At 38.9% G+C, this 15,026-nt stretch overlaps 2 protein-coding genes across 5 annotated transcripts; both read left to right on the top strand.

Annotated features, from left to right (window-relative positions):
• Window positions 1–738: 738 nt before the first annotated feature.
• On the top strand, window positions 739–7,583 carry LOC116251343 (uncharacterized). 4 transcript variants are annotated; one of them, XM_031625563.2, is made up of 11 exons: window positions 739–940; window positions 1,200–1,412; window positions 2,785–2,957; window positions 3,958–4,385; window positions 4,461–4,545; window positions 5,001–5,401; window positions 5,595–6,043; window positions 6,184–6,361; window positions 6,436–6,597; window positions 6,704–6,792; window positions 7,294–7,583. In XM_031625563.2, the coding sequence occupies exons 2-11, from the start codon at window positions 1,300–1,302 to the stop codon at window positions 7,442–7,444; spliced, it is 2,229 nt and encodes a 742-aa protein (XP_031481423.1). In that variant the 5' UTR covers window positions 739–940; window positions 1,200–1,299; the 3' UTR covers window positions 7,445–7,583. The 4 variants fall into 4 exon arrangements, with proteins under 4 accessions (XP_031481423.1, XP_031481436.1, XP_031481413.1 ...); XM_031625576.2 differs by lacking the exons at window positions 739–940; window positions 1,200–1,412 and having other exon boundaries at window positions 1,430–2,957; window positions 3,958–4,079; window positions 4,248–4,385; XM_031625553.2 differs by lacking the exons at window positions 739–940; window positions 1,200–1,412 and having other exon boundaries at window positions 1,430–2,957.
• Window positions 7,584–12,679: 5,096 nt separating this feature from the next.
• Window positions 12,680–14,772, top strand: LOC116246703 (F-box/kelch-repeat protein At3g06240-like). The gene is made up of 2 exons (XM_031618532.2): window positions 12,680–12,792; window positions 13,368–14,772. Exon 2 carries the CDS (start codon window positions 13,407–13,409, stop codon window positions 14,631–14,633), a length of 1,227 nt encoding a protein of 408 aa, XP_031474392.1. The 5' UTR covers window positions 12,680–12,792; window positions 13,368–13,406; the 3' UTR covers window positions 14,634–14,772.
• Window positions 14,773–15,026: the final 254 nt, after the last annotated feature.

The following is a 15,026-nucleotide window of genomic DNA, read 5'->3' as shown; positions in this document are numbered from 1 at the left end:
GCAGATTTGCAACTGTCAATCAACATGGCAATCTAGCCATCCTTTTATTGATTAAGTTCGGATCGGGCAACATTAACTCCAACCTTGGATTCTTATTTGAAAATCGCAAAAAAGTAAAGCGTAGGAAGAAGTTTGTATTTGAAAATCTTTTATATTCCAAATATCTCACTTGTATTAATTGTCAAAGCAATATCACTAGTATCGTCATCCGAGGTAAATCCTTTTTTTCATTGTACTCTTTTTTTTTTTAGTTAAAAAAATATAAAAGCAATTGATGGTTAGGATCTTATTTAATGGGGAACAATAAATTTAATATGAGCTGGTGATTCATGTTAAATATGAGTTGACATCTACGTCGGCCAATCTCTCTCTCTCTCTCTCTCTCTCAATATATATATTATATATATATCTATATATATATATATATATATATATACACAAAATCCATATCTATATCCAAATACGGGAACGAAATCTAGGCTGAAGCCACTGACCTGGGTGCTTGCTTCATGGACTATCCAGATCCAACTAGTTTGCTCCATAACCGAGCGTCACAAAATCGGTTGGGACGGGCGTTGGAGCGAAGCGGGCAAGATCCGTTCGGTTTGCGTAACGGGAGCACAGAATAAAGTGGCAACGGTCTCTGCGGAAACACAATTTGACCAAAAGATCCATATAGGACTATTAAATTAACCAAGCCGTCACTACGAAAAGAATGTACGAAACCCCGCGCGAGAGATGGCAGGGACCTAATACAGAACGTGAATCCCGCACTTCTGAGACGCTCCAGGGACGTTCTCCCTCTCTCTTCGCCTGTGACCGAGTCTTCTTCCCCTCGGGCTTTCAATTTTCGGCGGCAGCAGCAGCAGCCAACGGAAAACTGCACCAGGAAGTTGGTTTATTGATGCCACCGTCGGCGTGAAGCCCCGCATTGCAGAAGGTTTGAAGCTTGGTTCCTTGATCGGTCTTTTCATATTGCTATCCTATCTTTTATAAGTGTAGGCTTTCCCCTTTAATGTGATCCTTATTTCTTTCCTTTCTCGCGTGCTGGCTTGCCCGTCGGCATGAAGGAGAATGAGTGAGTGTTTGTGTTACGTCGCGTTGAATATTGGTAGCGCTAGAAATGTTTTGAGAGGGTTTCTGTTGCTCGGAATTGTCAGTACATTGGAGAATAATTGTGGCAGTCGCTATTTTTGCAGGCGGCGCGTCGGAGAATTTGAATTCAGGTTTTGTTCTGTGGGAGAGGTAAGAGGTAAGGTGATCTTTTTGCCAAGGGGATTTTGGCTAGGTGTCACTGAGATGCCTCTTCTCGGCGAGGAACCTTGGGACCTTGTTGTGCCTCCCGAAGATTTGGATCCCAATGAATCCGTGTACAAAGTTCGCTTCACGAATGAAATCTTCAGAAACTATAAGTATCCTTTGTGCCTTTCTTTTTCCGGCAGCTTGCTGTTGTCTAAAGATGTAAAGAAGAATGGATGCATTTGGACTTTGTATTTTCATTTGCATGCTGTATATACGTACTGTTATGGAGCAAGTAGTCTTTGCTTAATGCTTAAAAAAGCTACTCAAGTACTTAAATATACGGAAGCATGAACTTGTTTATGATAAATGGAAAAGGTAGGCACCCGACCTTCAGTAGGATTTAGAGGAAGTTTTATCTGTCTTACCTTTTGTCAGTTTTTGTGACCACAAGCGTTTTCTGCAACTGGATTCAGCTACGACATTGGCTGCTTTTTGGGACATTCTATCGTGACTGAAGATCTTTAAGTTCCACAAATCCACGCACCTATCATGCATTTTGGATCCTACATGAAAAGTCATATATGCTGTATTTTGTGCGAAAAATTTCAGGATTCGTGATGCTTTTTGTTTATAAAATATCTCAGACATTGTACTACCAAGCTCATGCTAATGTAGGTTCAAATCGAACATATTGTCCAGAAATTTGTGAGAAGTCGTCGGATAATTGAGTTGGCTCCACTCTGTTCGCATAAGAAACACCACATTGGAAGAACGGCTTGGATTGCAGTTTCTCTGTCCAATCAAAGACTACCAAATGCTTATCCAGCAACAAAATTAAGAATTAATAAGGAATTTGTGGGAAAGCAACAAAGAAGTACTGATACAATTTCAATCACTGTAAATTTGAAAAAAGAGCAGGCTTCAGTAAATTGCTAAACTTCAATATGATAAAAAACCTCACAGTGAGTATTTGATATTTGGAAGATATATCTGTGTCTGGAACATTGGCAAGAGTTGTAAATATGAAGGGAAACCATTCAACAAAATTAATGAAAAACATAAATAATGAAGGTAAACATTCTAGTTTCGAGAAATATGCATATATTGCTTAAACAAACAGTTAGTAACCGATAAACTGCCATAAGCAAAATCAAATACCTACAACTGTTCACGTGTTAGCTATGTACAAACAAATGAATGACTAATAGAAGATACTCACTTTGCTTAGGTGATGATGGTACCGAAAGGCATCAAAATGGTGAAGGAAAGCTGATGCTAAAATTGCTATAGTGCTACTCTAAGCTAACTTGACCAATTTAAGATGCCTTTTTACTAGTTTGTGAGCCTTAAGTACTGGCTCGCCCATAACATGTTTATAGCATTCATTTATGCATATTCATGTTCAATTCGTCTGTCAAAAGGAAAGTGTTTATCGGCATTAGCATATTCCTGCAAGGTGCCAACAAGTTACAGAGGGACACTATCTTCAGCGGCTCAGCCAATGGTTCTCGACCATGACAGATGTTCCTTAGCTTTCAACAGAGACTATTTGAAGCGGATAAATTTGTATCGTAAGCGAATATGGACATGTAAGATGACAGGGAAGTCTGGCTTCACTTATGAGGAGGCTTTGCTGTCCGAGGATAAGGGCAAAGAGGGTACTTTTCAATTACCAAAGGAGTTGATTGCCCCTGCATTGCAATTGGTTCAGTTTAGTAAGATTTCAGTCCCTCCTATATGTTTGTAGTTCTGTATCTAAATGGTGCTTTATTGTCACTTTCTTTATATGCTGTTTCAATTGGCTGTTCATATAAACTGTAAACTGTGGAAAGGGCTTTGTGCACCTTTCTGATGGGTTAACTTAAAACATCCAAGTCAATAAATTCCATGTCCTGCACCTTTTGCCACAAGATGTAAGAAAAGACCCTTTTTTATTGCTAGAAGGGAGTCGTACTGGGGGATTTTTGTTTTACATCAACAAACAGCCAGAATTATGCATGGTAACCATGAAACTCTTGGGTTGCAATGTCTGACACGCTAAGAATTCTCAGTTACTTTTTTTTTACAGCAAAGATGTCCACACTGCAGATGACAGGAATGTGCAATTTTGTGTATTATTATATCAACAACTTTTCAAAACACTCAGATTATCATTGACAGACAAAAATGATATAGAAAATGAAGACCACTAAAGACCTGGAGGAAGGCAGCTAGAAGATAACACATGATGGTAGTTTGAGGAACGAGGAAAGACTTGCAAAACGACAGTATATATAAGATTGATGACAGTAATGTAACATACCCCAAGTATGTGAAGGACTTGAATAATCCTATATCAAAGATTTTCAGAAATCTTCACTTGTTTGGATACCTGTACCCTAAACTTAAGGGGTCACAAGCACTACCAGTTGTCTTGGTTCATAGCATTTTTGGTGCAAAACGAGCTAAGTCACAGGATGGGTAGGGATCCACCAAATTTTGGCTGGGTTGCCATAGCTAATAAATTTCTATGTCCTAGAAAACTTGAAGCTGTATGTATAATCATCAACATGTAAAACATAATAACCATGCTCTCTTGTCAACTAAAAGTATATATAAGCAAAAAAGAAGCCTCACTTATGTATGTGATTCCTTCCCACCATTTTGAGGAAGGTGAAAAGATTATCAAGGTGTAACAGATAGAGAAAAAGGTCTCATGGAATTTGATGTCTGCAGGTCCTATGAATTTGGATAATTTAGCTACGATGATATACGAGAGACTAAGAAGGCACTTTTCAGAAGGCGAGGAGGTGCATGGACAAAAAGATGAATCGGTTGTTCGTTGCAGAATTTTGAAGGTTATTAAAATTTCTGATGCTAATGATATAGCTTATGGAGTTGCATGGCTAGATGGAAAAAAAAATGTAACCAGCACATCCATTGAGAAGGCTGAGAACTTGAGCCGGAAGAAGCAACCTTTTTCTAAAAAACTTCTCAAGTCATTGATCTTAGCTTCTACTACACAGAGTTCTCCATGGGTTCTACATGACAGTTTAGCTCAGGAGCATGGAATTCCTACTGAACCACCTGAGGTGATGAAGAGTCAGGTATCAAGTAAAAGTTCACAGCTTAATAGCCAGGAAGCACACAGTACAGGGGTGCTGGTAAGTTTGAGTAAATCATGTGTGGATTGGGGTTCCATTTTTGTTGGTGAGCACTTGAGTATAATTTTGTCTTAGGAGCTTGGGAGGGAATTTATCGATGAAATTAAAAGGCTGCATGGGAGTGCTGATGGATTCAATCCTCTGCAGAGAAAAGAGACAGGTTATTGCTTACAGCCTTCTATGCCTTCTTAGTTTTAAATTTGTTATAAATGCTTTCCTTAATTTCATAAGAGATGTTGCAGACTGCTGGCAGATAGATGGCTCACTTTTGAAAATTTTGCTCGACTGTTAAGGCATTTACGGTTTAACAATTCCACTGGATGTTATCATGAATAGCTTATATGGATTAGTCACCAGGGTGCCACTTTCTGTTGCACATTGGTGCATGACTTCAAAACATTGCAGCTTAGTTAAGAGCCGAACTGCTCACGGTATTGCAAGGCTTTTTTATATTGTTTACTACTATTGGAGATGCTCTTCGAAGAGAAGCCATGATATGATTGTCAGTCTTTGCTATTAATAAATTTGATGCATCATCTCTCTAAATTCATAATATTCATATATATTGTAATCAATCCTTTGCCATGACTTTACAAAATTCTCATTCTCTTTCAGGTCCAGACTTACAGTTGAATAATGTGCCCTTGGTTGATGGATCATGCTACTGCTTAAAGGATAGGGAAATGAACTTGGAAAAGATAAAATACCCCATCGATGATCTGTTAGTTATGCCTGTTGCTGGGGATCCAACTTACACTGAGCGTCCCATTCCCTGCACCAAGTTCTCTGTGCCCATGGAATGTGTGGGGAACCTTATAATGGTTTGGGATTTCTGCTCTACCTTCTACAAGCTTTTACACTTATCTCCTTTTTCCCTCGAAGACTTTGAAAATGCTATTGTATACAGTACTGGCGACCTAGACCTTATCTTTGAGGTACATTTAGCAATTCTAAATGTAATCCTTACAGATAATGGCAAGCGGTCTGGATTGATTAATGAACAGAAAATGCCAAAGGTATCATTTATAACTACTGGTTTAATTGCAGTTAGTTTATCCTGTCTACTGTAACTCTAGAAAAAAAATGTGAATTCAAATTCTCCACTTCAGATTGCTATGGATCTGAATTATTAGCGCAACCATATTTTTGAAAACCACTGTTACTGGGTCATTTTGCATTTTTATTCTGATTAATCTTTTCTGCGATCAGATTACATCGGCAAATTGGGTGGACCATTTGTGTCATTTCTTTGAGAAGGAAAATCAGATTAAGATTCTAAAGCATTTATTGAAACTAAAGGATGCAAGCTACTATAAGCTTGATGTTCGGATCAAATTAATTGTTTTGGGTGAATTAGTATCCTATGCTCTTATAACGGATATGGTCAGGGGGCAGTTGCATGAGTACATTGAGCAAACACAGGCTCTTGTGGCCACAAAACGTGAGGAAGACTTAGAAGAATTACAAAAAAGAAGAGAGGAGAAGAAACTAAAACAGATAAAACCTGAAGGGAAGGATAACTTGCGTGGAAATCCTTTTGCGTTGGATGGCAGATCAACTACTAGTAAGACCAAGATTTGCTGTAAACCCATTGAAGCATTATTAAGGGTTCAAGGCAATGAGCCTCTGAAGTTTGAAGCTTCGCAACAAGAAAATAAGTATGTCTCCTGACTCTTCACATTATATCCTTAATTATAATCATTGGTCTAGTTTGCACAGCAATTTGATGGTTTTATCTGTTAAATGTTATTTTCCAATTTAGAGGGTTTGCTACCATTCAAATTATGGGTTTTTTCAGGAATAACAGGCATGCTGTTCTTGCAGCAAGAAGGGCTAATATGAGGCAGAAGCAGGAAGCAAAGATAATGGTGGAGAAAGAGAGAGAGTTAAAGAGGTCTGAGGAAAGTCAAAGACTGCGTGCACAAAGGACTACAAAAGCGAAGGAAGCAAGAGAAAAAATGCTTAAAGAAGAGAAGGTAGGGTTGCATGAAAAGAGGGTATGTTGGTCTTTTCGTTGCTGTTGAGTGACTTGATTTTTATGATGTTACAGCAAGAGCACTTTAACAAAGAGATAGAAAAGCGGGTTATAAGGACAAATTCTCTAGGGAAGGACCGAAACCACAACATATACTGGTTTTTCAAGAGAGAAGGAAAAGTATTTGTTGAAAGTGATGATCATGTACAGTGGGGCTTCTATTCATCCCAGGAAGAAGTATGCTATTGGCAAACTGTTTTTAGGCTAAGTCCTCTCTCTCTCTCCTTTTTTTCCCCATGCTACTTTCTATACAGCTGTTTTAATTCCTGCCTTGTTTCTTCAGCTTGATGGCCTAATGGCATCGTTAAACCCAAAAGGCGAGAGAGAACTGGCTCTAAAAGAACAGCTGGAGCAGCAATATACAAAAATATGGTATGATTTTAGCTAAGAAACGGACATTTCTATTGATTATTGGCTATGTTTTGACTTGAATCTAGAATCCTTTAAATTATGAATTTAGTTCAAGCAGCTGCTTATGTGTTGGTTTCCATGCAGTATTCTGTTAATGGTTGTCATTGGCAAACTTCCACGTGGATGTCAGATATGCAAATTGTGACTCCCAATTTTGTCATTTGTCATTTCTTCTGTGCATTTTGTACACCCAATTGCTAGATCCCTCTTGAGCTGTGTCCATCCTCAGCTTTCCGATTGTTTTAATCTTTGTTCGTCTCAATGAGAGGTGATTCATAAGAGCTGGAAAAGAGAAAAAACTTACTCTCATTTGTCTCCATAATTCATACACGGATGTCTGAGGATCCAGAACACCAAGCACTGTTAACCCCCATTCCTTGTCTTGCAAGGATGTCATTGCCACAATTCACAAACATATATGTTTATAACTATCACAATCACCCTGATTCTGTTGTGTCGCAGTTTTGCAATGCAGAAGAGGTCCAAAGAGATGGTTCAGATGGTTAAGGCAGATGCATTTGTTTTAAGGCGATCGGCTCGTTTATGTGCACCACTAAAGAATAACTCAGTGCCTGCTTTCCTTACTTATATAAATAAGTGCAGAAAGAAATGAAGTATTCTTAGGATGTAATTCCAATTTTGTTCAGAGCATTTATTGTGCGAGGCATCTTGTTATGCATGACAGATTGTTCATATGTTGGTCGTTGAACATTATTTTTCTAACGTTTCTAGTCAGTAATTTTTCAACATCATTTTACTTTTGCCTTGTAAAAAGCAACAGTCGAATATGACCTCCCATTTATGTCCATATATTTGAGAGTATATACTCCCATTCTCATTTATGCGGATGTCTTCAAGTGTCATTAGTTTGTGTTATGTCTGTAACATCTCAACAAAATCTTCGATTCCATTTATTTTTTCCACCAAAAACGATTCTCTTTAAACGTCAGCCCTCTTTCCTTGTAGAGGTGGCCCTCTCCCCCACTCTCTTAATGAGAAAAGGACAAATGTCTCTCTCTCTCACTCTTTTTTATGAGAAGAGACAAATCTCTCTCTCTCTCCCTCATTTGTGATAAAAAGGCAAATCAGTCTTAGATTAGCGCTTTCCCTTTTATCAGAAAAGACAAATTCTCTCTCTGTTATGAGAAAAGACAAATCATTCTTAGTTTAGGAGGCGACACTTTCCCTAAATGTGGCCTGTTTCTGGTGGTAATACATAGGCCAAACAAGGAGAAAATGCAAGGGATTCGAAATGTAAACAAAGGCATTAGCCGGCCGAGATTTAACCAATTGCAATTTGCAAACTTAAACCAACAAAACATCCAAGCGTAAAATCTAGATTCAAGAAATATCTGGGCCTGAATCTAACACCCATTAAGATCAATACACAACCTCAGAGTTGCTTTGCTGTTCCAAAAGCTTTAACTGAACACGAAAAGTAGAGGCTTGACATTATTCTTATACCACAAAACCATACAAACAAATAATAGTTTTCTCTTCTTCATAACCATTCCTACCTACCTTGTAGACTATTGACATATATATGATCTGCACTTCTCTATCTCTTTTATTGCTGGGTGTGACAAAAAATTGTGCTATAAGCCCGTTTTCGACTTGGTTTTCCATGTTTGAATGGAGTCTATGGTTCATATAGAATATACTATCACGGATATTCTTCTCCACCACTCAAACACCCGTTGAGCTAATTTATCCAGTTACAGTTGTCTTTTCTAATAAAATGACATCAGAACACATGCATCTGTTAATATGCTTGAAAATATCTTTTCCTTTTCCCCGTTGGCCTTAAGAATCTTTAGATGGGTATCTCTTTTCTACTAAACGAGCTCACGGTGAAAAATACAGCTGTTCGAAAAAGAACTAAAATATATTATTATTGATATTTATCTTATTGGCATCTTTATTTTTAAAATTTTAATTGATTGATGATCTCTTGTTAATAAGCACGGATAATGAGACAAAAGGAACACAGTTGGAAGGAAGGAGAAGATTAAGGAAACTCCAAAAGAGTTTGTCGTCATTCACCATCACCCTTTTGGCCAATTTAACAAACACATTTCCAATTCGCAAGAGGAGAATCATATGCTCATTGAATTCTCATTAAGAGGCGAAGGGAGAATAAACGGAAAGATTATATGCAGAGATGCACACGGTCTCGGTTTCTGGGTGCAGGGGATCCCAGAAAACTGTGGGCATTGCACGCTCATACAATATGCAGTACGGGGAGAACGTCCTTTGCCATCCTGCTCATCATCTTCCTCCTCGTCCTCCGAGGGCAAGGCTAGCGGATCAGATGAACACTACTATGGCAGGAAATCCCAGAAAGAGGCCGAACACGATGGCGGTTGCTGAGTAAGTATATATGCCATGGTTCAAGAGGTGCTAATCACGTACGCTTCATGTCCTTCACACACACACAGACAGAGAGAGAGAGAGAGAGAAAGAGAGAGAGTGACAGTAACTCTTCTCTTCATCAATCTTCTGTATGAGAGAGAGAGAGAGAGTGACGTAAGTCATCTCTTGATCAATCTTCTGTATGCAGGTTTTCACTACTTGTGAAGACAGTTGATACTGTTGAAGACCACTTCTCTCTGCCTCTCACTCTTACGTTATACAAACACACACACTCCTACTCACTCCAGTAGGTGTTTTTGATTGGAGGACCATTCGCAATAATTTTTTTTTTATATATTTTTTTACATTTTTTACTTGCATTTGTTTGTAGATCTGCCGTATGTGTGTGATCTGCGTAACCGGAATATCGAATGTACGTCCATATAAGAACGGCATATTTTAGGCGGTGCGACTAGTATTTTATGAAAATGTAATGGTTGATCATAGTCGGAATTTGTTTTAGCTTATAAAACTTACATGTTTAGAAGATATGAATTTTGTGGTGATTTTCGAAGGCTTGGACGCGAAAAACACATCAACGTGATAAATTAGTTAACTTCGAAAAGTGTAGAAATCAGTGAGTGGACAACGACAAAAGCCCGATTACTTCAACGATTAAGGTGTATTTTATCAATCTAACCTTACAGATATATATGATCTCAAGAATAAGTTGATGGGGAATATATATTAAGTTAATCATTTGAAAAATGCAAAAATATATATACATAAAAAGTGTACACGTATGTGAGTGGGTGGACCAGTGATCAATATATATTTTATATATTATTATTATTATATATATATGTATTATGTATATAATGAGATCGTCTTTTTCTTTTTATTTTCTATTAGTTTGTATTTTCATTTGCACGCTGGGTGTACGTGATGTTAGGGAGCAAGTAGTCTTCGCTTAATGCTTAAAAATGGGCAAACTTTGGGACATAGGAAGGCAACTAAAGATCTTAAGTTCAACATATCCATGCACTTATCATGCATATTTCGGATGGTACGTGGCAAAATTATATATGTGGTATGTGGCAAGAAAATTTTCAGGATTCGTGATGCTTTTTGTTCATAAAATGTCTAAAACAATGTGTCCGCAGGATCAGATATAACCGATCGTGCACTTCATGATCCTTGAAAGTACTCCGTCAACTGTTTATTTATGTGGTAGAATTGGATAGGTCAGACGGCAAAGTTTTTCTAAAGAAACCACAAGCCTCATGTCCATATAGTTAATAATACAGGAAAACTAGCATTAGCCTACCAATCATGTCAGGTACTCTTTCTTTGTTGGTTAAGTTTGAAATATCATTTAGATGAAGAAAAGATAAAACAACTTATTTTGTTCGAGAAAAAATTGTATTGTTTGTAAACTAGTTCCACAAAAGATGGACGCACGATTTGCTAAAAAATCACAGGGTTGGCATTTCCTATTTGAGAAAATTTCGGAGGTATATATATATATATATATATAGATAGAGAGAGAGAGAGAGAGAGAGAGAGAGAGAGAGAGAGAGAGAGAGAGAGAGAGAGAGAGAGAGAGAGAGAGAGAGTAGTATTCTAGATACAACCTATTTCAAGCTGCGGAATTTTCCCCCGTTTTTTGCAGGGTACCACATCCTCAAGGTAGAATCCATGGAGATCAAGTCCCAGAGTTCCCCCACTTCCAAATCCACAGAGACTTAGGACATGTAGTGCACTGGTTCAAACTTCATGTAACATTCAACGGGTTCAGATCACCAACCATACCCAAGGATGCCATTGACATGATCAAGCCGCTGTTGACGGAGGAACAGAGGAAAAGGATAACCCAAGTTGACGACTCCGGTTCGATCAACCTGCAATTACTGGCATTTCACCCTAAAGGGGAGGCGTTGATCACCATTCACAGGACTTACGCAGGTAAAGGGAGCTTCAAGATATCAAGAGGTTGGTCGGAGGTTAGGGATGAGAACAGCGTGAAAGCCAATGGTACAAGCATTCTGGATCTGTGGCTTCCCAACCAGGTCCCTGTTCCCTTCATCATTATCACTTTGAGAGGAGTACAATCACCTGAACTACCGAAGAGCGCAGGGCCTATGATTGGTGCATAGTTGCAATACCATGTCTGTTCTTGATTGAAATGATCATCGGTTTCATCAGATTCCAGCTATTTCTTGAAGTTGGTTGCGATTTTCCTTGTTCCCGATCATTTTCTGTTTGTTGTTCTGTTCTTGTGGGCAATGGGAAGAACTGATTCTTCGACCGATGTTGGTCATCAATTGTGAAAGTTCTTCCATTAAAAGGAAAGTTATTTTGTTGAAAGCTTTGTATTGAGCAAAGACAATGGCGATGTTATATGTTCTATGTCGGAATGACATATACTGTCAACAATGCTATTACCATGCATGATAGGGACTACAATCATATTTTTGCAGAAAATAGAGGGCCTCTCTCATCATCTGCAATCTCTACCGAACCAAACACCAGCAGGTACCAAAAGAAGCGAAAATATTGTCAACGAAATTTTTTAAAAAAATCCTAGATACCCATTTCAATAAAATCCTCCCAGTTCTTCCCCAAAGATGCCGTTCCAGCTCTTAGCATAAGACTACATTCTCCATGGAAAATGACATAAAAATAAGTGTCTTATGGAAGCCACTGAACACATGATGTTTAATTTTTGAAAGCATCCACCTAGATGCCATGAAAATAACATATCATTAGCAAAGGTACCTTGCTTCTCCATTCAAGATAACTCCAATCATGCGTCTGAACAATTTAGGAGACAAAAATAAAACATTGTGGATTTCCATTTATTGAATACTTGCGTATTTTGATTGAAGGCAGTATTTCTAGTTAACTGTAATAAAAAAAAAAGTGCCAAGTTCAGTGTCCGAGCACCCTCTTCATTGGAACCTTAATCGTTGGATGTGAACCCAAAAAGGCTCCGAAATTTTTGGACTACAGGTTGAACTATCATATCAGATTGCTTGCCTTCATTTTTCCCAGTTCATTCTTTCATAACTTTTCTTCGTTGAACATTATTAATTTTCTCCTACCAGATCTACCACCTATGTTTCTTCTTTCTCTTTCTCCTTTCTGAATCTAATTCTATGCACAAACTTGTCAGCACCTTCGCCGTGGTGGCGACCTTCACCCCCTCCTCTCACGGACGGACTAGCAGGGGCCATGGTGTCCCCTGAAATTATGAAAACTAAAAATTTTACCCGTTATCCAGCAGAAATTTTGGAAAGCATAATGTGCCCCATTCATTTTTAAAAATTTTAGAGTCGTCCCAACAAAAATTTTGGAAAGCAAACGGGCGTTATGAACAACTTTGCAAATTTTTTCGGCTTGATAGTTTGGTTTATAGAGCTTCTAAAAAAGTTCTGGAAAACTTAATTGGGCCCGTTTTAATTTCTTTTCAGAATTTTATTTAGCGGATGCCATTTAGGGCATAAACTTGATTTTGGGTATTTGGGTGCCCAAAACCACGTTCGCCCAACTTCTTCTTTTCTCGCTCGTCTCGCCTCTGTGTCGGCTCTTGGGATTCCTTTTGTAAAGGTATTGATCTCCCCCCTTAAGCGGTTTTCAATTTTCTCTTCGTGTTCGATTATGCTATGACACTGTTATTGACCCAAAACGTGAACAGCCCATAACATGATATTGATAATTATCAGCTTTCTCCATAACCAGGTTCTGCCTTCGACATTTGTTCTTCTTTAATGTGGTGCTGAGTTTTTTTTTATTTCCTTTGTTTTTGCGAGAGTGTTCCACTGTAGAAGCCGTGTGGTTAGGTGGTACGTACTCGAGGGAGATTTTCTACTAGTTGCATACATTTTGAGGCAAAAAGATATAGAAATTCATATGATACTTAAACTTGATTAATTCGTTACAGCACGTCGACTCTTCGTGATAAGCAACACTATCTCCTTTCTCCTACTTGCTCTTCTCATGGGTTCTTTTCAGCATTGGTTACAATCACTTAATGTGCTGCTTGTTAGGTTGGTTGTTGTTTCTCGCGTTTGTTTTTTCGTCGTCTTTATTTATATATAGGAGTTACTTCGTGAACTGTTTATTCTGGTTGCTACTTGAATGAGAAAATTCATTGTTGGTTGTTATTCTGCATCATGGATCAGCAATTTAAATTAGTTCCTCAACATCTCCTCGCAACGAAGATGGGAACAAGGGAGGAAGCAAATGAAGAAACGATTCCCTTGGATGTGGTGGCCGAGTGCATTTTGCCGAGCGTATCCACCAAGGACCTGTTGAGGTTCAGGTCAGTGTGCAAGTCATGGCGTCAGCTCATCGATGACTCATATTTCATTCACAAGCACCTCAGCCTGCACGACTTAACCCTCCATGACCGACGTCCTCCTTTCTTTACGAGCATCAGAGATGCCTCTCGTCGCCATGGCCTCCAAGTTATCTCCTTCGGATGGATGAATATGCCTCCATCCATATATGGCATGGACATAAAATGTGAAGATATTGTTAATGGCCGCATCAATGACGACAATGAGCCTGCCAAGATATTGAGTTTGGAATATTGCCCGAAAGGTCGAGGGTTCAACATGTTACCACCATGTAAGGGTTTGGTTTTGTTTGCGAGTAAGTCAGATCCCCTGTGTCTGTGCAACCCTGTCACAGGTGAGTTCGCCATTCTGCCTCAAACTACAGCAGCACGGTATAAGTTTGCCTACAGCTATGGCTTTGGTTTTGATGCGCACAGAAAGCAGTTCAAAGCAGTTTATATTTGGGACGGCATCAAAGCTTCAGGTAGTTCGTATCCTGTGTGCGAATGTGAGGTACTGAGTCTAGGCAAAGATATATCCTGGAGGCAGGTCGGTCGCTTGCCATTTGGTCACCATTTCGTGTGCAGTTCTCGGAGCACTCCTTGCCACGGCAGCCTGCATTGGATCATACGCATCGGTTATCTGTGCAAGAAGAACTACTCAGTACTTTATGCTTTTGATCTCACAAAGGAGGAATTTAGGCGGAAGGCGTTGCCTGCGGGACTTGAAGAGGTTTTCCACTTGAAGCTAGCTGAAGTCGAGGGTAATCTGGTTCTCATGAACCATGAGGCAGAGGTTGGATTGAATGTTTGGGTACTTGAAGATTACGAAAGCAATATTTGGACTAAAAGGCACCAGATTTCCTTAGAAAGCTTCCCTAGTGGATTATCTGGGATGAAGCATATCCGTCCTTGGCCGTTGATTATTTGGGAGGATAAAATCTTGCTCCAGTTCGTCCTGGTGTCTCATATGATTCTCTACGATTCCAAACAGAAAACGTTCCAGAGGGTTGTGGTTGGTGATCGGAAACTTAGTGGACGGCATCTGTGGTACATATATGAGCAAGATCCTGAGTCTGCCTTATTAATTTCTGCACTGTGCAGCAGGTAGGTAGAGAGTCAGGCAAATTGTTCTTTTTTTTTTTTTGGTTTCCTCTTTTTCTTGCTTCTTTGAGGCTGACTTAGAAGAGTAGAATGGTGATATTACGGGTCTCTGTGTCGTCTGTTTTAGTTCTTCATCCACAATAATTTCTCTGCTTCCTGCAATGGAAGTTTTTTCTTTTTCCTCTTGTTTTTTATTTATAAAGCCGACTTTGGTATTCATTTATCCCGCTTTGCTCTCTTAGTATCCTTTTCTTTGCTGACCACTGTGCTCATGTGTACCAGCACTATATGTTTCTCTTTCTTGTCTTTCTCTCTGAAAAACTAAATCTATATATACCCAAGATAATTTGTGTATACCAGAAAATATCTTTTTTAAGGCCTTCTGTGTTAGTAGGAGCTG

The sequence above is a fragment of the Nymphaea colorata genome, chromosome 1 (assembly GCF_008831285.2).
Source record: "Nymphaea colorata isolate Beijing-Zhang1983 chromosome 1, ASM883128v2, whole genome shotgun sequence".
NCBI classification, from domain to species: Eukaryota; Viridiplantae; Streptophyta; class Magnoliopsida; order Nymphaeales; family Nymphaeaceae; genus Nymphaea; species Nymphaea colorata.
This window is presented reverse-complemented; position numbering and strand designations above follow the sequence as displayed.

Bases quoted from the DNA above. Each gene is read 5' to 3' on its own strand.
- LOC116246703 (XM_031618532.2), top strand. From the start codon at position 13,407: ATGGGAACAAGGGAGGAAGCAAATGAAGAAACGATTCCCTTGGATGTG.
- LOC116251343 (XM_031625553.2), top strand. From the start codon at position 2,612: ATGTTTATAGCATTCATTTATGCATATTCATGTTCAATTCGTCTGTCA. The intron at 4,386-4,460 runs GTAAGTTTGAGT...ATTTTGTCTTAG, and splicing joins CACACAGTACAGGGGTGCTG to GAGCTTGGGAGGGAATTTAT. The intron at 6,362-6,435 runs GTAGGGTTGCAT...ATGATGTTACAG, and splicing joins AAATGCTTAAAGAAGAGAAG to CAAGAGCACTTTAACAAAGA.